The 25,737-nt window shown below is 36.9% G+C and overlaps 2 protein-coding genes and 1 long non-coding RNA gene across 4 annotated transcripts in view; all 3 read left to right on the forward strand.

Annotated features, from left to right (window-relative positions):
* The first annotated feature begins 3,840 nt into the window (after nt 1-3,840).
* On the forward strand, nt 3,841-15,417 carry LOC142350018 (sphingomyelin phosphodiesterase 4-like). Of its 2 annotated transcripts, XM_075401918.1 has the most exons (3): nt 3,884-3,948; nt 5,557-5,620; nt 13,207-15,417. In XM_075401918.1, the coding sequence occupies exons 1-3, from the start codon at nt 3,923-3,925 to the stop codon at nt 15,400-15,402; spliced, it is 2,286 nt and encodes a 761-aa protein (XP_075258033.1). In that variant the 5' UTR covers nt 3,884-3,922; the 3' UTR covers nt 15,403-15,417. The 2 variants fall into 2 exon arrangements, with proteins under 2 accessions (XP_075258034.1, XP_075258033.1); XM_075401919.1 differs by lacking the exon at nt 5,557-5,620 and having other exon boundaries at nt 3,841-3,948.
* Nucleotides 8,470-25,737, forward strand: part of LOC142350017 (protein O-mannosyl-transferase TMTC3-like) — a 197,285-nt gene continuing 180,017 nt past the window's right edge. The window contains exon 1 of the mRNA XM_075401916.1: nt 8,470-8,497. The gene's annotated coding sequence lies outside the window, so the exon portion shown is untranslated. The remainder of the gene's footprint in view (nt 8,498-25,737) is intronic.
* On the forward strand, nt 16,093-17,397 carry LOC142349330 (uncharacterized). Its single transcript, XR_012760818.1, has 2 exons — nt 16,093-16,430; nt 17,028-17,397. It is a non-coding gene; the product is annotated as an uncharacterized LOC142349330 (long non-coding RNA).

Genomic DNA, 25,737 nt, shown 5'->3' on the forward strand with positions numbered 1-25,737 from the left:
GCTGTCAAGGAATAAGACAGGCATCAGGTTCACCGATAACTTAAAGGAAATCCTGCTTGTCACTTTAAAAGATTCTAACACGGAAACGGCAATTTATTGCGCAATGGTGATGCCTTATCTCATTCTTGCAAAAACAATAGCAAAAAATGACGGCTCAAATAACAAAACCATTGCAAGACAGATAGATCAATGAATAAAATGCGACACATCTTCCCCGTATCATGCAGCAAAAGCTATCCAGAAACGTATGAGCAGAAATAAAACACAACAATCTGATGATGAATCCAAAAATTACGATAAAGACATGCCAACAGGAAAAACTTCCAAGGCCAATCGAAGTCTTACAGAAGAGCAGTCCTTTCTTTAATTGACAAAGTTGACAAGAAAATGACCTTTGATGTCTTACGCAAAAAAACATCCGAAAACAAGCAAAGCAAATTTGAATTATCTAGTGAGCAAGGATTCCGTGGCCCTTCTGGGCTTGATAGCAACAAATGGCGCCGGCTTCTGACATCCTTTATGTCGTCCTCAATTGATCTAATCAAGACAATTGCTAAACGCATAGCTACGGTTCATTTTACTTTCCTTCTTCCATGTAATTTATGTCGGTTGATAGCTCTTGATAAATGCCCTGGCACTCAACCGATAGGAATTAGAGAAATCCTCAGGCGAATTATTGAAAAAACAATTGTCAAATGTAATAAACCTGACCATAAAATTTTAGGTGGTGATTTAGAGACCATGTACAGATAAAAGAGATGAACTGACCATGCAATCCAATCATTGTGACATGCTTTTAAAAACACAGTTTCGGAGGTGATCTTAGTCTTCGAGGCAAAAAGAGCTTTCAAAAGTCTCATCCGTAATTTTGCCCTACGGAAAGCAAAAAATTATACCCCTCTCGCCATGATTCCATTTGCAATTCATATCGTGCACAATCAAATTTGTATTTTTAACAAACAAACAACATTCTTTCAGGGAGGTACAAAACAAAGCAACCCACTTGCGTTGTCAATGAATGGAAAGGCTATTATCCCCTTAATTAAGTTTTTTGGCAATTGTTACACAGTTCAAAACATATGCGGACAATGGCAAAGCTGTCGGTTCTCTTGATACCTCGAAAAAACTTTTTGATTAATTGAAAAAATGTGGTCCTGCTTCCGGTTACCATCTTACCAAATGAGACATCTTTTTCAAAGAACATCTCTTTGGAAAAGCAAATTAAATTTTTGATCACGACGAAGAGAAAATAGTTGACGATTGTATAGTACTTGGTAGTGTAATAGGTTCTGATAATGCAGAAATATAATATAAAGGGAGATCACTAAAAGAGCCGAAATTTTTGCAAAAAAAATGGGCGCTAAGGCCAGTGTTTCACCTCAAAATTTTTATAAGTTGTTTCCTTCATCGGTTCAGCGAAGAATGACCTTCTTTGCTCCTACAACGCTTATTTTTAGAGACCTGTTGAAAGAATGTTAAAAACCAGTCAATGATGAGCTTTAACCTAATTTATTAAAGAATCCCGCCTACAATCAAAGATAACCTAATATCTTTTCCTTTCCGATGAGGGAGGGCGAACTGAAGAAACAACAAATCAAACAGGAAATAAAAAGGGGAAGGAGCTCGCTATCAGAAAAATATACGAGAATTAAGAGCGAATTGAAAATGAACGAGTTTTACTCACTTGACTTAGCTGCGGCAACGGGAGCATCAAGGTGGTTAAGCGCTATGCCATTTGAGCGATATCACTTTGAGCTAACGAAAAGCGAGTTTCGTAATGTCATTGACCTTGCTATGGCTGGGACCCAGTGAATATGCCATTATAATGCGTATGCAATGAAAACATCACTGTGGTACATGCCCTGCGCTGGCCGAAAGGAGGATACACGCACTTGAGACATTGAACTTCGCGATTCCTTTGAAACTTTTTAGGTGAGGTCTGTCATGTTGTCGAGATCGAAACTCATCTTCAGTTGTTGCCAGGGGAAACCTTAGCCCCTTAGTCAACGACAACTGATGATGACGCTAGATTAGATATCAAAGCCAACGGACTTTGGGAATCGAGGTTCAAGAAAACCTATTTTGATGAGAAATGTTTTAACCCGCTGTCAAAATTTTCCTGTAAGCAGTAGCGAGGCCTACAAGTACCATTAATATATTAGTTGTCTTCGGATGCATTGGTGGAGCTGGCCAATAGTAGTACAAGCTTCGGGTTATTGCCCCTGGGGTGTCAATCCCGGTTTTTGTCAGTCCATTTCAGTTTATCTTTTTCCAGTTGTTACATGTTCCACATTTGCACATTATTCGCCAGGTGCACTTGTTCAGTTGATTAAAATTTTTTGTGAAGTATTCCCAGTAGATGTTGGTGAATGTTTGCTTGTTGATCAGCTTCAAAAGCGCTGAAACAACGCATAAAAGCTCTCTGCGTAAAAAGAGGACAGCTACGCTTAAACCATATTGAAAAGAACAAATCTTGCTGGACCAAAAATCAATATCCAGAGGAATGGGCTTCAAAAATTGTGAATCAGACTCTAGAAAAAATAAATAATAAGTGGCAGTAAAGACCAATTAAGAACAACACCAAAAGAGCATCAAAAAAGCAAGACTAAATCTAATGATAAGCCAACTATTTTTCTACAATACAGAGGCAACCTCACTCAAAACTTCGCAAGCAAATTGAAGAAACTATGCGAATTGCAAGTAGTTTTTACAACGCGAAAATTAAGATCGTGCCTCCCCACCCTGAAATCATCCTTTGATAGAGATCTGAAATCCCACGTGGTATATGAAATTAAATGTAATGGATGCGGATCCATCTATGTTGGGCAAACAAGCCGGCATGTTACCACAAGGATAACAGAACATCAAAAGAAGGATTCACAGGTGGGTCAACATCTAGTTGAATGTCGTGGCGCCACGAATGACATTGAATGGAGAATTCTGGACGCCTGTCGGTCAGTAGAAAAACTATTGATCATCGAAGCTATATATATCAGCAAACTGAAGCCGGCACTAAACACACGCGACGAATATAGGGGGAGGGAACTCACGCTAAAATATTAGTTCAAATCATAATTTTGACTAAATGAGAATGCATAGGGCAAAAAACATTTTGTGCATGACAAAACGAAATTTGCAAAACCTCCACAAGAGGGATACTTATGGTTAGGGCAAATTCGGAATAACCCTAAAAATACAAGAACATGGACAAAATCGAAAAATCCGGAATAGGAATGTTTTTAAGTAAATTGATAACAGATGTAAATATGTGTTGTAAATAGGCTAAATATTGTATATAAGGAAAAATTTTCGATTGAATTTTTTAGAATGTTTCCTAGAATTGTTTTAATTGTCATCTCAGACAAATGTAAATACATATTCATTTTATCTTTTAACAATTTGTAAAACAGTTTTAACCTGACGATGAACGTAAAGTTCGAAAAAGTTTGTTTTAAGTATTGGAAGTAATTTTAATTTGACAAATTGGTTTCTTTTACATATAAATAAGGACAAAAATCAGCTTGGCTCATTTTCCATCCTCTGCATTCGTTGGTCAAGGACGCTTAGGCCGCGCGAAATTGTTTATGCTTCGATTGGAGCTGTAGTTGAAGAAGGGAGCCTGTTAGTTTGACTCATCTACTTTCGTCATTAGCTGTTAGTTTTCAAATGCTGTCTGTCTTTTGTTTTACGTTCTCAGCTGGTGTTTGTATATATTATCATTTTATTGATAGATCTAAACAATACGAAATGTTTTGTGAAGACGTAGTGCTGGGAGTGCCCCGGACCAGCCAATATTCACCCATTGTTGTGGAGGGGCATTTCTGATTTTATTTTATTATGAAAAAAATTCAATTCCAGATTGCAATCGAACTAATTATTAAGTGATCTTTGTTTTAGATTGAAATGCACTTCCCTATTAAAAATGAGCGTGGACCAACATCATCAATGGTAAGATGCAAAAACCCACCACCTATCCTCATGGAGTTAATGATTGAGATACTGTAGATGCATGCTATAAATGCGCTGCCTTACTATATAGCAGCTTTTGTATGTTGTAATTAACAAGCTGCCCGATATGAGGCAGAATTTTTGCATATCAGTTGAAAAGCATTTCCAGAATGTGGAAAATATTTCAGCTTTTGAGTGCTAGAAAAAAATGGGTGAGCTAAATTTTTGAATATTTTGAGAGGAAAAAGCAGCGCTAGTCACTTGACTATATCCTGGCTAATTTTTGTTGTTTACAGGAAAATAGTTCTTTTTTTTTCAAAGCGGTCGACATGTTTTTTTGTTTGTGATTATTTGCGATAAAGGGAAAATCGTTGCTGTGATTTGAGTCCTGCTGGACTTTTCAAGTCGTGAAGAGGATATCAAGTTTTCATGTGGAGCCTTTTATTAACAAATTAGCAATTATTGTCAACGGGTGTATCTTCTCTATGCAAATTTGCGATTTTTGCGCTTTTGTTCTAGAACAGATTCTTGGTCCCTTGAGCGATCTGACATCTTGAGTAATTTTAAAATTTTGGCATCCAAAATAAAATCTGTAGCTAACGTAAAGGTTGTGAGCGACGATGTTAATTATATAACAGATTCCACAGATTTTTTTTAATAAAAAAGGACAATACTAAAACGGTATTCGGATGATTGGAACGCTGTTGGCGCTATTCATAGACTAAGAAGACTTTTTGAACCAGTAAAAAGAACGGTTCCTCCTTCGTTTATCATCTCGGTAAATGCCATATATCAAATAACATCCGATTGAGATTGTTCGCGCCGAAGAGGTAGAAATAGTTGATGGTTGTATAGTATTATGTAGCAGTAGGTTCTTATCACGCACGTGCATAATTTCTTCACAAAAGACAAGATGAATAAATGTTGAATATATTGCGAAGTCTAGCCTACAGCTCACTAATCTTTCAATTTTTTGCCGCTATTGGTAAGGGATTGTGGTCTAAACGTCTTAAAACCTGAAGACTTATTAGACGATTACAAATGGTTAGTGCAGCTTTGAAGTCACCTACCCTCATCCGATTGCTTATCCTGAAGCCCAGTTGAAGCAATCGTTAATTATATCTGAAATGGAAAGCGCAAAGTATTGAGTCTCAATTTGAAAAAAAAAGCAAGAGTGAGAATCCCTCATTTGATCTAGCCTGTCTTGGATGTGATATCCCTTTGTTTTAACGGAGTCAGTTTCTGGACGGTATTGCACTGTACTGTGTCTTGGTTTCCGTTAAGATGCCATCATTATGCGCTTGTAATGGAATGTTCACGTTGACACATTCCTTCCGTTGTCCTGTGCACACGTCTGAGACATAACGAACTTCGTGATTTTTCTGCAAAATAATCTGAGGGTCGTGTGTTATGATGTCGAGAATGAGCTGCATCTTCAGCTAATGGACTTTGACAATCCAGATTTATAAGGACCTACTTTGAGATGATTTTTTAAAACCCTCTGACGAAAAAGTTTCTTTTAAACAATATTGATTTCTGACAACTTTTGATCTATGAAATACGGTCAAAGAAAAATTAATGCCAAGAAATCCAGTGCTTTCTTCGCAGGTGGATCTTGACAATCAGTGGTGAGAGTGCTGAAATTACGAGACTCGAAGCTGTGAACACAAAGGTAAATAGGTATGCTGACATTTTGACCTTGAGAACAAAAAGCAAAACTCAGCTTCGATATTCTAAGAAGCTGTCTCCGATGCTCTAGGACGCTATGGTGCGATATTGTGGTTCCTTTTTAGTTTTTGGCAGGCCTTCCCATGTTTTCGTATACTATTGGTTTTATTTTTATTCTATTCGTTATTGATAAATTTGGAAATATCAAATGCTTTGGAGAGACGTAGCGCTGTGAATCCGGACCAGTCGACATTCATTCAGTGATGGGGAGATTTTTGATTTTTAATAGCCGCACAGCGATAGCTGGGGCTGTTATTGGCATTCTCTTGGTTTTTTTACAATTCAAAGAATTTGAATTGTATTGGGGCGCTGTTTTTTTTTTAAGATCCGTTCACACATTTTCATGATTTTTGAAGTCAAATTGGAGTAGTGATTTTGGTCACGCCGAAACAGGAAATGGAGCGGAAAAGCGAGTGGTTTTGCGGCGTGATTTTTTTTCGCTCTAATTTTAAAGTAGAGTGAGAAAACGGTGTTTGAACAAAAATTCGCTTTCTCGCTATTGGTTTTTTGTTCACATGCGGCAATTTCACTTTGATTTTTACTGTTTTTTCGATTTTTTGGATCGGATTTTTTTCTAAATGGTTTTTCCAATCCATTCATAGTCCGTTTTAGTTCTAGTTTTTTTAGTCAATGAAAATTCTTTGAATTGTACGTCAGGACTTGTCCTGCTATGTTTTTTTTATTTCGTCATGATTTTTGTTACGACCATATGAGGTCACAGCAACTTTTTGTTCATTTGTTCATGCAATTTCAACTGAATTGCTTGTGTGACGTCATTTTTCGCTCTTAGCGGAGCGAGTTTTTGTTCATGCGCGTGATTAAATTTTTGGTCACACTTGACTTACCTCACTCTCAAAAATGACTTCCTCAATTTGAAATTGACTTTTATTTACTTTAATTCAAAGAGATAAGGTCAAATGGGTGTGTGTCACTCTAAATGAAGGTTATTTGAGATCAGCTAATAGAGGCAGCAATAACTTATACAGATTTTTAATCAAAATATAACAGATCAACCTTCAATGAAAAGACGTTTTTTTTTGGTGTCTTTTTTACTGTTTTTTAGACTGCCGATCTACGAATCTATTGTGGCTATTTTCTGGCAATCTGCCAGCTATGTTTTTATATATCAGTCCTGGTGTCTACTTTATGCGACTCTTCAGCTGGTTGATTTTTGACGTTGTTGACGTTTGGTCCTCGAAAATGCTGAAAAACAGAACTTAACTAATCTTTTAGTGTATAGTTCATCAACCAAGGCTGTTGAGAGGACAAATTAATTGCGCGAAGGACAATTTTTGACGGCGTGGAACCCTAACCGGCGTACCAGCTATAACCCTATCCCCTTGTTTCGACGCCTCCTTACGCCCGCACTCCGCCTAATGCACGCCTTTCTCTACTCCCTCACTTTCAACCTCTCTCAGTTAAGCTTAAGCCAGGCTACCTAAGTTCGAGCTACCACCAAAGAGAACAGCTCGCCAGTGGTATGGGAAATTGTTCCCGACGTTTTATGTTTCGCAGAAACGTTTGGGCTATGAAAATTCTGGAATAGTTTGGATTAACAATTGACAACAGAATTGACAACTCGACGTCCTTCCCTTTGACCCACAATTTCCCTTATCACATGAGTTTTTCTGGATGTAGGTGCATTTTTTTGCCTCAGACGTAGCCTCTTCTACTTTAAATCGCCAAAATATTTTTTATGAAATGAAAAATTGACGATTCCCTCAGTACAAATATTCAATGATTTAATTTCAAAAGCAGTGTGAGACCCAATCTTTTGTCAAATTGCTTTAAATTGAAATGAATAAGTTGGATCTCAAGAAATCATTAAGACTGAAAACGACCAAATCAGAAAAAAGCGGCGAAAAATCAAAGGTGAGCAAAAAAAAGTTCGAAGAAACTCAACCTTAAGAATTCGATAATGTATAGTCTTTCAGACTCCCATTGAAGATTTATCACTTGAGAATTTCAGTTTTTTATCACATTGCTATTACTCAATAATATGCTTGTGAAACTTGTAATATTGACGTTCAGTTTGAGGATGTATACACCAGTCTGACGTCAATTGCCTTGAATGATACTCGAGATCTAGGGCGCTCTGTAATGCCTCTTTGTAATAAGTTCATGATCAGTATTGAAACCTGACAATCAAAACAACAGACCAGAAAATAGAGCTGGTAACTCGGGAAACCAATGAGCTTCAACACGAAATTGGAACACAACTTAACTATTTTGAAGACACAAAGCTGTACAATGTTATCAAAATGATTTTCAGAAAAGTGAAGAGTCTATGCTGAAGCAATAACCGTTGAGCCAAAAGAAGAATGCTGCCTTGAACAAGGAAAACTTCGATAGGTATAATTTAAATATCAACAAGTTAGAGCTATTTAGCGGCGGCATGAGAAAGTGTTTCAAAAGACAGTCAAAAGAGATGCATATAAGTGTTGCCGTTACTTACAGAAGATGCGAGTAAGGAAGTTTATTGACTCAAAAAGGCACGAGTTACAGAAAGAAAATGCGCTGAGGGAAATCTGCGGTTTGATTTAACGACGACAATAAGATTGAGTTTGCTTGACCAGTCAGTTGACTGGGTTTCTAAAAAGTTTTAAAATTTTCGAGATTCACGGAGTTTCGCCGACTATAAAAAGAGTGAAGTTGTGAATCCGATAGTTAATGGTAATTACCATGTGACCTGTTTTTCCAAGACTTGTTTGATCGACAATTTCATACCTTTTCTAAATTGTTTGTCTTGATTTTTGTCAAAATTTTTGTTTCTGAGGTGTGGAATCAACAAATCCTAATTGTTGTGATAAACTTATTAAATAGTCTTCACTTGCACGTGGGAGGCTATTAAATTTCAACTCAATTTGTGTGTTGTCATACATTGTGTATTCAGAGGCCGGACATTGTTTTTGGGTGGCCCAATTACCAGGGATTTTAGATTCCTGCGGAAGAATGAAATCTCGAATTATTTGTTTGTTTACTGCGTGAAAGCTTTTGGCGTGAGAGTTCTCCACCTCTGTTTGACTGAATAATTTCCCAGCCCCTTAGTGGGCTATCCTATTTGTCCCACTGATTCCCCAATTTAACCCAAAGTAAAAATGGCGCCGCCACCGCCCCCTGAGCCATAATACTTTATCTGTTTGCAGCGATGTAATCCACTAACAACTGCGAAATGTGTAAAGTGCAAAAATGTATACGCTCATCATGCTTGCTTAGGAATCACAAACTCTTCAAATTTACAAGGAATGATTTTTGTTGCTAGTAAAACTTGCTCGCCAAGCTTTTCTGCTGAGCTATCAGCCCTTGACAGATTATCAGCTACGGAGAAAATAGAATTCGTCGATTTTGTAAGCCGCGATGTTGATCTGCTTCAAAATGAAATGGCGTTGCTTAGAAAACTAATCTTTCCTTTCTGAATGCGGCTAAAACTGGACTTCACAGAAATAGAATTGACTACTCTTCAAGCTCCCAAAGCATTTCAGGCAGCAAAAAAAGAAAAGCAGAAGACTTTGTTTTGGAACCTACCCAAAGAAAACAAAGTTCTAAGGAAGTCAAAACAGGTCTTCTCATGTGTCAAAAAACCTCCTAGGCGACGTCATATCTGTGGGAAGACAAAGTCCGCATGTAACAACAAGAGATATGGAACAGTACTGTGCTACAAACGATGTTGATCTGCTGCACATCCGTCAGATTTCTAAACCAGAGTCACTGCTTAAATCCTTCCACTGTGTGTTTAAGTTCGTTGATGAAAAAGCTGAATCACCCTGTTACTGGCCTAAAAATGTTAGTTTCAAGATTTTATCTAAACAATATTGCACGGGAAAAATTAATCAGAATTGACTCAAGGTAAGAAGCTCCCTATTTCCTGGAAAAACTGCTCAATTTTTCTTACACAATGCGCGTTCTGTTCGGAATAAGACATATTGAAGTTCATATTGGAGTATGCGTGGAATCTTGGATTAGTAATAAATCTGATGAAAACTTTTAACTCCAACAATGTTATCCACTCTGATTTAGGTTTTTTAGTGCCCCAAGACTCATTAAAAGAGAAAGAATCTGCATATTTTAAGATCTCATCTATTGGAAAGTTTTTGAATTTTTTTGTCTAAATTTTTTGAGTGCTGTTTCATGATACCTAAAGCTGAACGAATAACTTTAAGATAAGCTGTTTATCGATCTGTTTATCGTTACTATTGATCGCTGTATGCATAACTCCTGGAGGTAATGTCAAATCTTTTAATGAGAATTTCACCCATTTTTTCGAGAAAAAGGTTGATTTTCGTCAGAATTCAGCTAGGTGGTCTGAATGTCTCTTTGACGACAACCAATGATGCCCCAACTCTATGAAATTTGTTTATGGAAGACTTCAGCTTAGTTCAGCTTGTTGAAAGCAAAACTCAAAAGAGGAGGGGCTCTTGATCATGTAATATCCTCCAAAAATATGTGCATTGAAGTTACAAATTCATTCCTTACAACGTCAGATCATTCAGTAATTTGTTTCTCGTTGAGTAATTTCTTTGTAATTAAGCCTACGCAACATATTGTTTAGAAACTGGAGAAATTTCAACCCTGATCTTTATGTGCAAGATGTTCTAATTTTTTAAAGGAAAATCATTAGGCAGATGTTGACAGTGCTTGGAAAAATTATCTAGCCGCGGAGGAAACAATCTTGGAGACTCTTATTCCGCGTAAAACTAAGATCCTGACAAATCACAGATGTCCGTTTTTGACGACGAATTTTGACGACTTATATCGAAAATACACTGAAGAATGAGTCTACTCGTCAGAAGTTTGCTTTTTTTGAAATCTCTTTTAGGCAAAGAAGAACGTCAGTCATCAAGATATGAAAACAAACAAGCTCTAGCCTCCAAATTCAACAACTTCATGGCAAAAATTGAACACAGTGTTGCATCAATTGATACAGTCACGTCTCATGAAAACCAATGCATAAGACGGACCAGGATGAGTTTTTTGGGCAATTATCCCTTAATGAATTGAAAAATTTTAATTTCAGAGTCCTCTAGCAGTACGTCTGCGCTCGACAGAATCCCGACGCGTTTTTATCTCTCCGTTTTGTCGAACCTTATAAATTCGTCATGAGAGAATGGAGCTTCTCCACAGGCTCCGAAAACAGCGATTGTAAAACCTTTCACCAAAAATGTTTATCTCGATTGTCAAGACTTAGCGAATTATTGTCCTATATGAAATCTAAAACTTTATCCAAAATTTTTAGAAAGAGTTGTGTAACAACAACTAAGAGATCATTTTAGAGATAATAGTAGTTAATCCCAATTTCAAACTGCTAATAGAAAATTCTTAACTGAAACACCACGCCTGAATGAAACCAATGACATTTTGCTAATTTTAGAATTGAGAAAAACGCTTTAAACTGGCCTTGATTTATCAACCTCATTTGATACAATTGACCATGATATACTTCTGTATGTTCTTAAAAATAGTCTAGGAGTTGGGCTTCGTGTTCTCAGCTTTATCAGGATCAACTTTAGGGGAAGTTTTAATTGATCACACTTTTCTTTCAATGCAGTCAGTTGAAAGAAACGAGTGTTCCGCTCTGTTTTAGGCCTCCTCTTTTTCTTGCTATCTGTTACCATTAGAGCTAATATTGGTTAAGCTCATCGTAAGTTATCATTTTTGCTGAAACGGTTGTTTATTTTGTCTACAACTATTTGACTCAAGAAATCAATTTTCGGCACTCTTCAATATTGGTTATATGGTGAGAAACTTTGACTAAACACAAAGAAAACAGAATTAATAATTATTGCGCGGAAAAGCTCGATGGATTGTGATATTCAACTACGGATGGATTCTAAATTTTCTTTTAATGTGAAATTTTTGGGTTTTGTTTTAGATGATAAATTCTTTCCAAGCAAGTTAGTTCAGTGTGTGCGGGCTCTTAGTATTTCTTCCTTAAAGTCTTTTCCATCAGATACTCCATTCCGAAAGAATCATAAATTGATTCAGCGAGTTTTAATTCTCACTAGGCTTGTAATTCGCTTTATGGGTTGCCCGACATTCTCCTTCAAAAATTACAACGGGCAATGAACTGTGCATGCAGATTAATTTTTACTATCACCTGACACACCAACTTCGGATTTTATTCAGCAGTTGCACTGGTTACCTGTACGAAAACCCATTCTTTTCGAAATTCTTCTGATAGGTCATTGTTGGTTTACCATCTGCGGAGATCCAGACTATCTTAACTCGCTGGTGTCTCGAAATGGCACGGTGACAAGATCACAATATATTTACCAATTTTCAAACTCGGGATTTGAAGGCAGCTTTCAGAAAAAGATCATTTCGTTTTGCAGTCAGTCACGAATAGAATCGACTTCCTTTTGAAATAGAACTTTTACCAAACGACGCGCCCTCAAAGAAATAAAAAAACTTTTTTCTAAGAAATCTATTGTACAGCACTTTTGAGCAACCTATAATAATAATAATCGTCATCCATGATTCCAAAAAGCCATGTTCGAAAACATGTCAGCCCCATCAACATGCAAATCGACGCTAACTTGAAGCTTTTCACCAAACAAACTAACAAATTGTGACAGGTGAAGACACTGATGTACAAAGCTTGTTTGAGTATTGTTTACCAGTGATTAGTCTAGTTTAATTGTAGGTCGCATTACGTTTTGTAAGTTGGTTTTCACCAAAACTGCTGAGTCTCGCTATCGTAGACAATAAATTCCTGAATGCTGTTCCTCAAAGAAATCTAGTTCCTGCTTGCGTGCTCTGGCCATAAGGAAAACCTATTAAGTAATTTTTTTATTTCTCGGATGCTTGATTACTCTGATGTAAATATTTCGTGCCGTTGAATTCTCCCCAAATCTTCTTATGATAGATGCGAGGCTGTATAGTTATTCTTTTTTGATTTTAAATTAACTAAATTGCAGTTAAATCTACATACCGCATCTCCAAGTCCATTTTACTCGTTTATATAGATACTCATAATCTTCAGTTTGGACCTGAGTGAGTGTGGTGACTGGCATTCAGTGGCTACTAAATTGCTGCTTTCTGACTGCACCTGTGTCCTAATACCTATTACGTGAATGCATTTAACTTTGTTCACCTGACCTTCATTATGTCCCGCTTCATTCTCATGAAGCGGGACTTAATGAAGGTCCATGAAGCGGGACATAATGAATTTTCTACTGGTGCTTGATTATGCATAATTCAACTTTGTATTCCATATTTCTGAAACTAACCATCGAAACCAAGCTTATTTACATATTTTGTTTATATCTCTTGAATGAACGTTGCAATGCGTGTAAACTCCAAATCATTTTTCAATAAAACTTTTAAAGAGAATTTTCCTGAATGAAACTTCTGTTTATAGAACATCCTTCCGAACGGAGAGGTGTTTATGGGCTGGTAGGAAAGAGCCTTGTACATACTCTTACGGAGACTATTGTTAAATAATTCATTCAGCTGAACTAATTGGCTGAAAGAAGCACGAGTATCGAGATAATTAAGATCATAAGACAAATATTGATAGTTTTGGTTTTTTAGGACGAGGCATTCAAGGCGCTAACTTTGAGAAATTCGGTTGATCGCTGTAAATACCTGTCGGAGATTTTACCCTGTCTTTCGGAGTCGGAACTTGGAGATATTGTTCCGAAGATTATCGTTGATTTTTTGAATCCGTCATCAGACTGGAAGCTGCGAAATGCGCGACTTTCCAGATATGACGATCAACAGATGTATGAGTTTCTGCAACCTCTGGGAGTCTTAGTCACTTCACTTCTGCGGCTTGAAATGAATGGGTCTTTAAGTTGGAGAATTGCGCTCTTGAAGCTTCCTGAAGAAATTGCTCTATCTATCGCTAATGTTTTCACTGAAAATCAGGATAATCTATACTCATCTTTTGTAGAACCTAAAGTTATTGTCAACGAAATGTCGGTGTCACCAGTAGCGTTTTATTTTGCTGCTTGGTTCGGATATATATGTCATCCGGTGAATAAGAAGAACGATTTCTGGATCGAGCCGAATCATTGGTGTATCAGGATTATGAATGCATACTTAGAATTTTTTGTACCCCGAATATCTGTACCAGCGGTAGAAACTGTTTTAACTTTACCGAAGTTGTTGACTCAGCTAGCGAGTAGCTCTAACTCGGTTCTGCCAGGTTATTTCAGCCGTCTTCCTGCCTCAAATGACGAAGTTTCTCTCACGATTACCAAAACATTCACATCTATGTTCGCATCAATGTTGCTCGGTTCACATGTCACGGGTTCTCATCCTTTGAGCAGGCCTAGTTTGGATCATGTCAGAATTGTCCGTTGTTTTATCCGATACTTCCATGCAAACATTTTGGAGTCCCCAAAAGATCATCGGAGAGAAAACACAAGTGTTCACTTACCTTTTGGATCGCCAAATACATCGCGGACTCATTGCAATCAGTTCTATGAAGAGTTTTATAGTTCCCTTACTAACGATGTATTCCCGATTAAGTTGTACGAGTTCATTTCGCAAACAATTCGAAATTGGCCGAATGAATTTCCATTTAGAGTTATTGTAGAAACTTGGCTGACGTATATTCAGCCGTGGAGGGTTTCAACCGCAGATGTTGGCCACAATGTAGACGATGAGATTGACGTCACAGCTTGGTATCATTTTATTGATGATAATCTGAATTTTTATACTCAAATTTTGCTTCTTGTATTGCCACATTTGTTGCGAGCGGATTTGACCATGACACAGAATTCTGCGATTCTGTTCAGAATTGGGAAAGTTTTCTCGTCCAACAGCTGTGAATTGATGACAATTGTGAAGGATTGCGAAAGAAAATTGCTTAGCGTTCAGACCTTAAATAGAACTGTGATTAATTCATACTGTCCAGTTATTACTACTGAGTTTGAAAAGGATGTCGCATATTTGGTAAAGAATTGTCTGCAGACTGTTTACAACATGAAAACCAGAGCGACCAGCGCTGATAAAGAATGTAATGAAGGTTCCTTTTGGACTTCATTTTGGAATCCAATTGCCAGTGATGAAAATGTATTTGATCACAGTCTGAGGAACCCGATGAGATTGTCAGGTGGCGGGGGTTCCGGAGATCGGATGTCAGTTATGCGTCAACTTGAGGAGTCAGCTCGATTTTGGTCGTCTATGTTTAATTTAGACATTCGAAAGATCCATTCCTCAATTCTTGACCAGAACGCTTCCCGGAAAAATTTAAATACAAGTTTAGGTAGTGATGGTAATAATAATTACCCAGAGCACAAAATGGGAGAGTTGGGTCCGGAGTTGACAGAGCGCGGAAGGTGGCAAATTATGACTGGAAAACGGCGATTCAATTTAACCTATGCTGGTGACCCAGACCTGCAACCAGTGCGCTCATTTGAAATCGCTTTTCTTGTCAAATTAGCTTTGTACCTGTCAACAATCATCAACTCAAAGTGGACAGATGAGTTGGATCAGTTGTATAATCGTGAAGATTTGATTGGACGGTTCTTAAGATCAACTGTTATTTGTGGTCCATTGAGATTTTCACCTCAAAAAATGGCGCCTACTAAATGTATTGAAAGCAAAACTAATGAGTTCACATTTAAACCTCACGTGTCGCTTAGACTGATTGCTAGTTATTCTACCTTGTTTTACAGTTTCCTGTTTGTATCTTTGTGTTTTCTTATTTTGCCCAAATGGCTCATACTTGGAGCCATTTTGATTGTGATAGCTGTGCCTGTTTATTTTCTCTCCAAATAAAATTGAAGACATTGATTAGCTTTTGTATAAGTTGTGAACCGAACCGACCAAATTAGCGTCAAATTTTCCAGAATTGTGAATATTTAAAAGATAATTATGAGTTAGTATACAAACATGAGAAAAAGCATTGAGGGGAGTGATATGTTTAACTTGCTGTTTAGAGGACTTAAATTTCAGTTAGCTTGAGGTGGCGGTGCAAACATTGCGTACAGCAACAAAGTGACTTTACTTTGAGCTTGCTCGTCAGATCTGTAAACCACAAACAATTTTCATCGAGCATTATTTTATATACTTTATCTTACAGCAAGTAGTTTTATTAAGTTGGCTAGCTTATGATTTTAATCAAGCTAATTGGTTTGACATTTGCCGGTGTTCTCATATGCAGTTAAAAGTTTATAGATGGGGAACGCCGATTTATCTTAAAATTTTGATAGCAGAATGTGTATCTATTTTTTTTGCAAAAGCACTGTTGATCAGTTTGAATTGAAGTGCATTATTTCCACTGAATTGTTGCAATCATACAGCCTGTCATAAGCCACTGATTATTGTACCATTCCTGTAACGCAGGATTGGTCTCATTGTGGGCTTTGAGGCTGAAGAGGCGTAGGAGAGATTAACTTCCCCACGAAGGGAAAGTAATGGTTCAGTGAACAAGTTACGATTCAGCCAAAAAAAAGTTGTGACAAATTTTAAACGTTCTTATGCTAGTCTATTTTTTCATTCTGCTTAATGCTCATTCGACTATGATCTTTTATAGTTTTGTCACCGATAGTTCGCTGGTGAACTAACCATTCGAATTCAAACACATGTAATAGCATTGAGTTGAGAAGGGGGTGTGTTCCCTCAAACGTGCTCTTTTAGATTCAAACACCAGATAGCCAAAACATTCTGCTCAGTTACTGTTTACTTTTCAGTCCGTTCATCTGCTGGTTAAAATTCAAACAAGTTTCATCAAGTAATATTATGCAAAGCTAGTTGTATAATTTTGTTCTAATCTTGCTGTCATTAGCTTTTCCTAAGTTACAGACGTGCGTGCTTTTTGTATCCCTTAGTAGCATAGCAAACAGTACAAGAAAATTGGGGCTTCATCCAGGCGGGTCATAAATGCTATCAATATATGAATCGAAATGAAAAAAAAACCACGCACGCTTGTAAATAATGTCAACTGGACTATTGCTTTTCGACACTTGTTATTGATGATTTGATTATGTGGTTACAGACGTCATTTGAAATCAGATCTTTCTACGACTGTGTTACTTCGAAAACATTAAGATGATATACGCTTCTAATGCTGCCATAGCGAGTTGTTAATGAGTGAAAACAAGGCTGTGGGTCAAAACAAGAAATCATCAATGACAATTGTCGAAAAGCAATTGTCTAATATAAAATTATTGCATTGTGATCTGCATATGAAAATGGGACGTGTCCCTCCCCCGGGGCGATTCATGCTGCTCAATAATTGATAATCTTACTTACACCTTCAAAATGGCATGTATTAATTGTGATGGTTAGTCCCACCTCTTATATAAAGCTATATATAAAAAGCATAATGAGTACAAAAACGCGCATTCTTTTGTGCAGACATTGTAATAAAAACACGGAGCAAAGGAACTCAAAATTTTCAGAGAAAAAATGCTTGGTCGAGGACGTGGTTGTGGTCGTGGACGCGGACGAGGATTGGCTGGCGCTGAAGGCGAACAGCTCCCTGTCCCAGGCGTATCAAACCAATCTATTGGAAGAGGCCGTGGCCGAGGGTGTGAAAACCCAGGTGTGGTGGCTGCTCCAATCATCATTGAGCAGAAGGCAGCTGTAGATGCTGGTCGAGGAAGGGGCCGAGGATGTTAGAAAGCCCGAGAGAATGAAAAGGGCAGAAAGTGTGAATTATGTACATAGAAGAATGAAAATATTTTGATGGATTATTCAGTGAATTCTATAGTATTCTAATAGAATAGCCTCACTAACCCAACAGAAGTATAATTAAATTTAGTATTCATAGTTTTTGGTCATTTACATTATAATAGCTTGTTTCATTGAGAAGTGTATAGGTTGGAGCAACGGATTTTTGCCTAAGTGTTCGAGGTAGCAATATTTTTAAAAGACTTAAATGATAGGTTATTTTTTTTAAGCTATCACGTGTTTACTGTTTTCCCAACGAATTCTAAATCCTGGATTTTATTTGGCCTGCCTGCAACACTTGGCTTCGGGTGCTTTTGAAAACCGATCCTATGCTACGGTGTCATAAAGGCTTTTTGAAAATCTTCGAGAATAACATAATAGTTGCGAATATTGTTGTTTCTATCGCGCGATTTTTATCTTATGGTAAATTCAGAAATATCAATTTAGCTTTATTTGATAACCACGTCAGGTTTTGCGATCAATATTTTTTCCATGAAAATTAAACATAAGAGTTAACGAACAGTATTGGGTATAGAGCACGCTAGCTGAGTAGTCTGTAGTTACTTTAATTTTGATGTAGTTAAAAAGTTCTGGATAAAATATATTTTGGCTGATAAATTCGAATTTTAAATACAAATGACTGACTGGTGGTAAGTTTGTATTATTTCCAACCTTTCAAATTTATGAGTGATCGTTTGGAAACTTAATGCCAGTGTGTTTTTGTCCTAGTCGAAAGTCAATCGCGAACGATCGATCTTCGTAAAGAAACAAATGTGAAAAAGGTCTCAAGAATTGAATCAGTCGTTGAAGAGTTAACTTATTTTCGAAATTTTTATTGGTTCGGGAAACATTTCAGTATCCAGGCAAAATCTTATGATAAAAAACAAGCAGGCTAGAATTAACTGCATAAAATATCGTGCTCGAAGGAGTTTAGTTTTGATTACACCCCAATTACTGAGTAAAATGTCAGCACAATTGTTTCAATTAGAACTTAAAGAAGAACTTTATGCGAAGAAATGAACTACTACGAACAACAATCCAGGTTTTTTTTGACACACGGATAAAAAGAATTTCTTGAAACGTAATTAATTTCTCTCACACGAAGGCTTTTTATGCGGTTTGTTGCTTGAACCATTTTTTGTTTGGTACTTTTGACTTGTTGTATTCAAAAACGGGATAGAAAAGTAACGTTCGGAGGTCGTTAAGTTCTCTTAGATCCTTTCGGCCTGCTTAAGTATGCGGTTCACCAAAACTTTTTTGGAGACATAAATTCATGGTGTCGAGGCGCTCCATGGTGTGGAGTTTGTCCTAATCGCCATTTCAACCCTCAACCACATCAGCCGCCCATCCCCACCCCTGCACATCGTGCCAGCCGTAACCCAGCGGGATTGAGCCCCACGCCCCTTCAATTAAGCCAAGGCTAGCCTCAATAATCCGTAGCTAGCTACTGACGAAGCCAACTGCTCGCCAGTAGTTTGAGAGCAGTTCAACCAACAACCGTCGGTTATGTTTATTTTGTTGCCTCTAGTACTCCGAGAGGTCACTGTAAATGAAAATGGCGTTCAATTTTAGCTGTCTTAGAGAAGTCGACAATATAACAGCCGAACTTCGAGTGTTTGAGATTAAAAAGAAACTTCTATGGCTCTTAGTCCCTTCTTCATATATATCGTCCGCTAATATATAACTGGAGTTTCAGCAAATGGTTTTTGCCTATTTTATAAAAAATGAAGGTGTTTAATGCTGTATCGAGTTTCTAATAAATAGTTTTGGGAAGTATTTATTTAATTTTAGCCTAATTGTTATGATAGGATTAAATAATCTCTACGCGCACCTGGGAGGCTATCTAAATCTCTTTCAGCTGTTGATTGTAATTATTTACTATTGTTTTGAGGCCGAGTTTTGTTTGGGCAGCCCCAGCTACCCGTAATTTCAGTTTCCGGGATAAGAGACCTGTACTCTTCATATTCAAACGCAATATTGCGAACGATGTTGTATTTCAACGAATACTGAAGTCCAGATTTCCTAGATCAAAGGTTGGCGCATTTTTTTCTCAATTGTTTGTTTTTTGAGCTTTTGTGACATCAAGTTATTTTCTCAGTCAGCGATGGGTGTGAGAGCTCCGAATTTTGCTGACTGATTAATAGCCGCACACAGATAGCTGGGGCTATTATTGGCCTTCTTGTTTTTATTTCGTCAAGATTTTTGTTACGACCATATGACATCACAACCACTTTAAATCTGCTTTTTATTCATTCGTTCATGCAATTTCAACTGAAGTGCGTGCGTGACGTCATTTGGCGCTCTTAGTAGAGCGAGTTTTTTGTTCATTCGCGTGATTAAATTTCTGATCACACTTGACTTACATCACTCTCAAAAATGCCTTCCTCACTTTGAAATTGACATTTCTTTACTTTAATTCAAAGAGATAAGGTCAAATGGGTCTGCCACTCTAAATGAAGGTTATTTGAGAGCAGCCAATAGAGGCAGCTAAAACCTATACAGATGATTAATCAAATTATAACATATCTGCCTTCAATAAAAGGACGAATTTTTTTTGTCTCTTTTGAGACTGCAGATCTACGAACCTATTGCGGCTTTTTCCTGGCAATCTGCCAGCTATGTTTTATCTTGCAGTTTTTTGTATTATTTGAGTTGAATAGTTGGTTGGATTTGGTACTAATCAGCGTTTACTGCAGTCTTTAGACTATAAATTTGTCCCAAACAAGACAGCTTTACACCCGCCACCTCCCTTAAATATGCGTTGTCAGAATAGGTTCATGTAAAGAAAATAACGTTTTATTTGTGTGTGATGTAAAGCAGAATGTATTCATGGATCTTGCCGTGAAATATCTCACACAACCGATTGCCCGGAAATGATATTTTGATCATGTCTCGAGTTGTTTCCCAACTTTTGAAACGGAGCTATCAGCACATGATCTAATATCTGCATATCTGCTTTTAACGTGAAGTTGGAAAATTTCGACTCACTGATATTGAAATTTACTGAAGTTGGGGATAAATTATCTGAAGAAACCTGAATACCCTCATCTTTAAGCTATCAGAGATAGAACTGACCGCTTTGCTAGCCATAGTAATTCAAAGAACCGGAAGGCCATGAAAACGTAGTTGCTGACAAGACTTCTCCAAACAGAAAACCAAATGATTACCAGACAGTCACAAATGCTAATCATCAGACAATCAGTGCAATTAAAAGGATACCGAAAGGGCTGCATCTTTTTATTGTTGGTCGTCTAAGCAACTGTGTCGACATAGAAGACTATTGCAAAAATGAAAAGTTGATGTGCTGTATATCCGTGAACTATCCAGAGTCTCGTCTCAAATTTTTCCATTGTATTCTCAAATTCAATAAATATCAAGTACTCCCTATCAGAACTTGATCAGAAATATCTTATTGTTGTCAAGAAATTTCGCCTCGATTTTGTACAAGTCGGAAAGCGAGAGAGTGGCTGGCCTGCTTCGGTACTTGACTATCTATATTTAAATCTGTCAGCACCCGTGTAAAAGTTTGTTTACATGATGAAAGATCGGTGCGCTTCCCAATTATTACCTCACAAATAAGAAGTCTTAATGAAGCTAACGATTTTGACCTTACGGTTTTAACGGAAACGTAGATAAAAAATATTTCAATTGATGGATTGTTTCTCCGAATTTTAGCCCTTAAGAACGCCTGGTGAAGGGGCCAAGTTTTGACGCGGTAACCTTTGTAAAAAAACTATTTTTGCTCCGATCAACTGCAATAGCCCTAAAAATGTTTTCAACAGTTTTTTAATCAACGAAGTTAGTTATGTCGATAAGCACATTCTCTGAAACTAAATATATGAGAAATCATAAGTATCCTTCCTTCAACGATGAGCTAAGATCAAGGAAAAGATTGAGAGGTCTCATCGAAAGAGTACAAATTTCCTATCCAAGAGCCTCTTTATTAATTCAGCCTCGGAGTATTTTGAGCTGTTCACCAAAAAGACGAAAAGAAACGTGCATACCTTGAGAAATGTCTCTAGTGAAAATGGGCGTGTTAGGTTTTCTATGGTACAACAATTGTTAGCAAAAAATTTTTCCTACCGCAGTCTTTAGGGGAGCTGAATAGAGCAGAAAAGTTAAAAGCTTTCTTTGTTGAGAATATAGAAACCGATTTAGTTCTACTGCCTCGTTACCTAACTAACGGTCTAAAGTTGAATAATGCACACACAACTATTTTGGACACTTCAAGTTCTTAAATTGAGTGATTTACAATTGCTTCTGTCGAAAATTTTGAAGAACGGTGCCGAGCGATGTAATATCAGCAATCAAAATTTTATTGACATACTCCGGACTACTCCCTTGCTTTAGTTTATTTAAATTTTCAGGCAGTACACTTTCAAAACCACGCAAAATCAGGCATGAGCAAATTAATTTTTATCTGGAAAATAATCTCAGGATCAAGTGTCAGAGTGCCTCTGGTTGCTAGCATTCAAGCGAAACGGCGTTGCTGAAGGTCGTATGATCATCTTTGTTATCTGGATGATTCGCCTTCCGTGATGTATATTGGTTAGGCTTGCCTGCAGGGTTTATTATCTTTGATCACTTTGAACATCAGCCTGGCAAACTCTCGCTCTATCTATCTGAACTTATTAAACGAAACACTATGGTTACAAGATCTTAATGTTTTTGCAATTTACATGTTCCCAAATTTCGCTCTAATTTTGAAAGACGATCGTTCTTCCATGCCGTGGCTCTTCAGTGGAATAAGCTCTTTTGAGTTGAAGCTTATACCCTATAAGCTTTTAATCAGGCGAAAACTCAAAACTTATCTGTTTTTAATTTTCCTCACTGTTGACGCTTTAAATGGTGCTCAAACCAATTTTATTAGTGATTTTTATTGGCTCAAGAAGTTACCGCTTTTTGCGTTTTCTTCTTGCATGATTTTTTTCTACCCTTTTTAGTAAAAGACCATAATAAACATCCTATTTTGCAAAGCTTTTTGATTGTTGTGAAAAGTGCAGGAAATCAGCATGTATCTAAATTTAGTTTCTATTTGCGCTCACGATTTTTTTTGAAATTATTTTCCCTTTTTTGTTCAATTACACACAGATGCTATAACAGACTGTTTCAGAAAAGTAACAATCTACTGTAGATGTCTTCAGTTCAAAACGTTGTCCTCAAAATCAACTGAAGGGTTTTTGTGGAGAAAAAACTTGTATAGCTCTCATTTTATTGCCATAAATAGCAATCCTCCTTTCATATATTGATTTAGCTATATAAAGAGGTAACGAGTTAAGGTTTTTGGAACATTTTTTCTTCTTCAAGGTATGGTAAAATGGACCCTCCGTTGGAAGAATAATATATTCACGTGTCCTTTTTGTCTCAAGTCTTCCCAATCAAACAACAATTTTTCACAAATTTTAGTAATGCATTTTTTATTTAACTTCTAATTGCTAGTTTTGATAGATTAGTACGAAAGAACAATACCAGAACAAAACTTTTTATTTGTTTTTGCCGACGTATTTCTAAATTATGCCAGATACTTCGGGGCTTCATTTTATTGGAAAATTCCTGCCTATTTTCAATTGTTTGGCTAATTGCTTTCGGGTCGTGGTCGGTTTTTATGGTCTATTTTTGGATTAGAATAAGTGCAATTGTAAGAAATGAGTCTGCGGTACTCAGCTCGTATCTAGTTATCAGCTTTTCCTCTTTTCTTGCGTTAATTGAACAACACTTCAGAAGTAGCAAAATGTGTTTTAGATTGTTTCAGCATAAAGTTTCGTATTTGTGTTCAATTCAACAGCTTTTGATCGATTTTCGTTCAGTTTTTCCTACTTGAATTCATCAACCTTTCTAACAATTGACTTCACTCAGTTTTCATTGTTTTTCGGTTCGGCAATTTTCGTGATGCTTTTTAGTTTTATTGCTTCTGGTACCACAAGAGTGGTCGTTCTTTTTAAACATGGTTGGAATGGTTCTCAAGTTCCAGCCCAATCTTATATTTTGTTCGGTAAGTAAACAATTAACAATGAGTTCCAACTTGCTTGACAAGTGCTTTTCTGCGAAGTATAGTAAATTTTACCGCTAAAAATCATGTTTTTTCAAGCATAAGTTGTTGCTTTTGTTATCTCAAACACGTAGTTAAAATCACTAGCAAAGCAGAACTATAAATTGTAGACTCTATGAATTTTGATTAAAATAAGATAACATCAGTTTTTTAACTTTATCACAATTTTTCTAACTGTGTTGAAAGAATTGTGAAATTTTTTGCTTTGTGATGAGTTTTTCCTTTTAAATTTATTAGTGTTTCCTACACCCGGCCCCCTCTCTCTGGCTCAAGCAGGCTACAATAAAATCGAGTCCCCGTTAGTCGTTCGAGAGCCATTCTTCCGACATTAATTGGCTATGATCTTTTAAATTGTATTGGAATGCAAATGTGTTGTCATCCAGCCCGCTTAATAATATGGTGCTCGGCCTAACAAAGCACGCAGTTACTGTAAACCGTAAAACCGAGTCCCTCTTCGAAGACATCTATCAAATCCTTTTTCAAACGCTTACGTTAGGCGTTTAAAATTTTGGATGTTTAATTGCTCTCAAACGAAGTTTGTAGCAATGATGTTAGTCCTGAGGTCTTTTTATGCGATTTTTCTCTTGACTGATTTTTTGTCTGACCCATTTGACCTTCCGTTCTCAAAAATGGGATAAACAGGTAGTGCTTGGAGGGTATTGAGTGTGCGAGCAGCTCTCTCAGAGCCTTACTAGTCCTCTAAGTATCAGATTCACCGATAGTTTTGAGGAGACAATTTTATGGTGTGAGGGGGTGGTTCTTAGTCGTAAATGTTAGACTCTGTAACCCTCCATCACCACGACACCTGCGTCTACCCTTCTCCAACCTGGCGATTTGGACCCTCTCACGTCCAGCTCTCGCACAACCCTACCCCCCCCCCACCGTGCTAGCATCCCCAAGCCCCATCTGGTTACTACGGAAGCCAACCGCGACTTTTCGTTTGAGAGAAATTCGCCCGATGTTAGTCGGTTATGTTTCTAATTCTGTCCCAAAATTACTAATTTTGAGGTATTTTCGCCGTTCTCGTTCTTGCTCTTGATTTGCTGGTAGTTTTTTTTATCAAATATTGGATTTCAGTATCAGATCATTCAAATGATTGTTTGAATTTTGCTGGAGGACTTGATTAACAAAGAGGCACAGTTTTAGAATGCCAAATAAGTTTTTTTTCTGTAAGAACACAAATTTTGTGAAGCAAACCGTTTAAATGTCAAAAATCTTGTGTTACTAAATTCAAAAAGAAAAAATTTTCTAAAAGAAAAAATTGCTTTTCGTTCGCGATTTTGTAAAATTCTCTTGAAATTTTTGGACAAAATGTCGCCTGTTCAAAATTGATGACCGCGAATTGACTTGGGAAAATTTAGTAGTAAAGACTTTGCATTGCCAATTGTTTGAAATTGCATTGCAAACATTTTTTCAAAAACACGTTACTACAATAATTCAAGAAGCCAACAGAACTTTAAATTATTGCAAAATTACGTTTCAACCTGCGCATATAGTATGAGTTTGATTATGTTCAATTACTTGACAAGTTAACATCGAGAATAATATTTTGCTATCAATTTTTGATTCAATTTCAAATTTATAGTTTATCATTTGACGTGTTGGAACATTATCTGTGCATGCAGATAATAGATTACATTGGTCCTGTTCGAAGAAAATTCAGTTTAAGTCCTCATTTCTCAAATGAAAGTTCAATGATACGGATTCAATTTTTTTTCAGATTTGCTTTGCTGTCGGGAGATTGGAAGTCTGTGGAACGTGAAAAGGGATCTTCTTAATAATGTCGGTGCGTATATTTGATGTCAGCTCAAATTACTCACAGCCAAGATAAGAAATTATTAATACCCATTTAATACCAAATTATTGCCCAATCTTTTCATCTTTCATACTTTTTCGATATAGAATAACTATAATTATAGCTTTAGTACCGACAATGGTGTTACTTTTGTCGCGAAATTTTAAAGACAGGAATAAATTCATAATGAGGATCAGTTTGAGAAACAACCAATTTGCGTAATTCGTTTTGTTTTCGAAATTTATTGTGAAAAACACATCTAAATTCAGTTGCTGTAGCAATTCCCAATACTAGTTCAGTTCAGTTTTTGCTAGTTAATTGGCATTGTAAGTAATAGTAACGTTGTTAAATAGCTCTTTTTGGAGAAAATATAAAGCACCCATCCAAATGAATACAAAATCTTGCAAGATTCTTGCAGATTTTGAATTGTTGAATCAACAGTGAATGCTTCGAATGCTCAATTATCACAAATATTAATATATGTATTTATGATTACAACAGTGGCGTGTTGTTTCATTGTGTTGGATGTTGTTTAGCGATTGAAGGTTTGTTGTTGTTTGGGACGTTTAATGAAAGCGTCTTTCTCTGTTCTGTT

Source organism: Convolutriloba macropyga, chromosome 11 (assembly GCF_964194025.1).
Source record: "Convolutriloba macropyga chromosome 11, txConMacr16.3, whole genome shotgun sequence".
NCBI classification, from domain to species: Eukaryota; Metazoa; Xenacoelomorpha; order Acoela; family Convolutidae; genus Convolutriloba; species Convolutriloba macropyga.

Coding starts and splice junctions, on each gene's coding strand:
- LOC142350018 (XM_075401918.1), top strand. CDS start 3,923: ATGAGCGTGGACCAACATCATCAATG. Junction 3,949..5,556: donor GTGGACCAACATCATCAATG/GTAAGATGCAAA, acceptor CTTTCTTCGCAG/GTGGATCTTGACAATCAGTG. Junction 5,621..13,206: donor TCGAAGCTGTGAACACAAAG/GTAAATAGGTAT, acceptor TTGGTTTTTTAG/GACGAGGCATTCAAGGCGCT.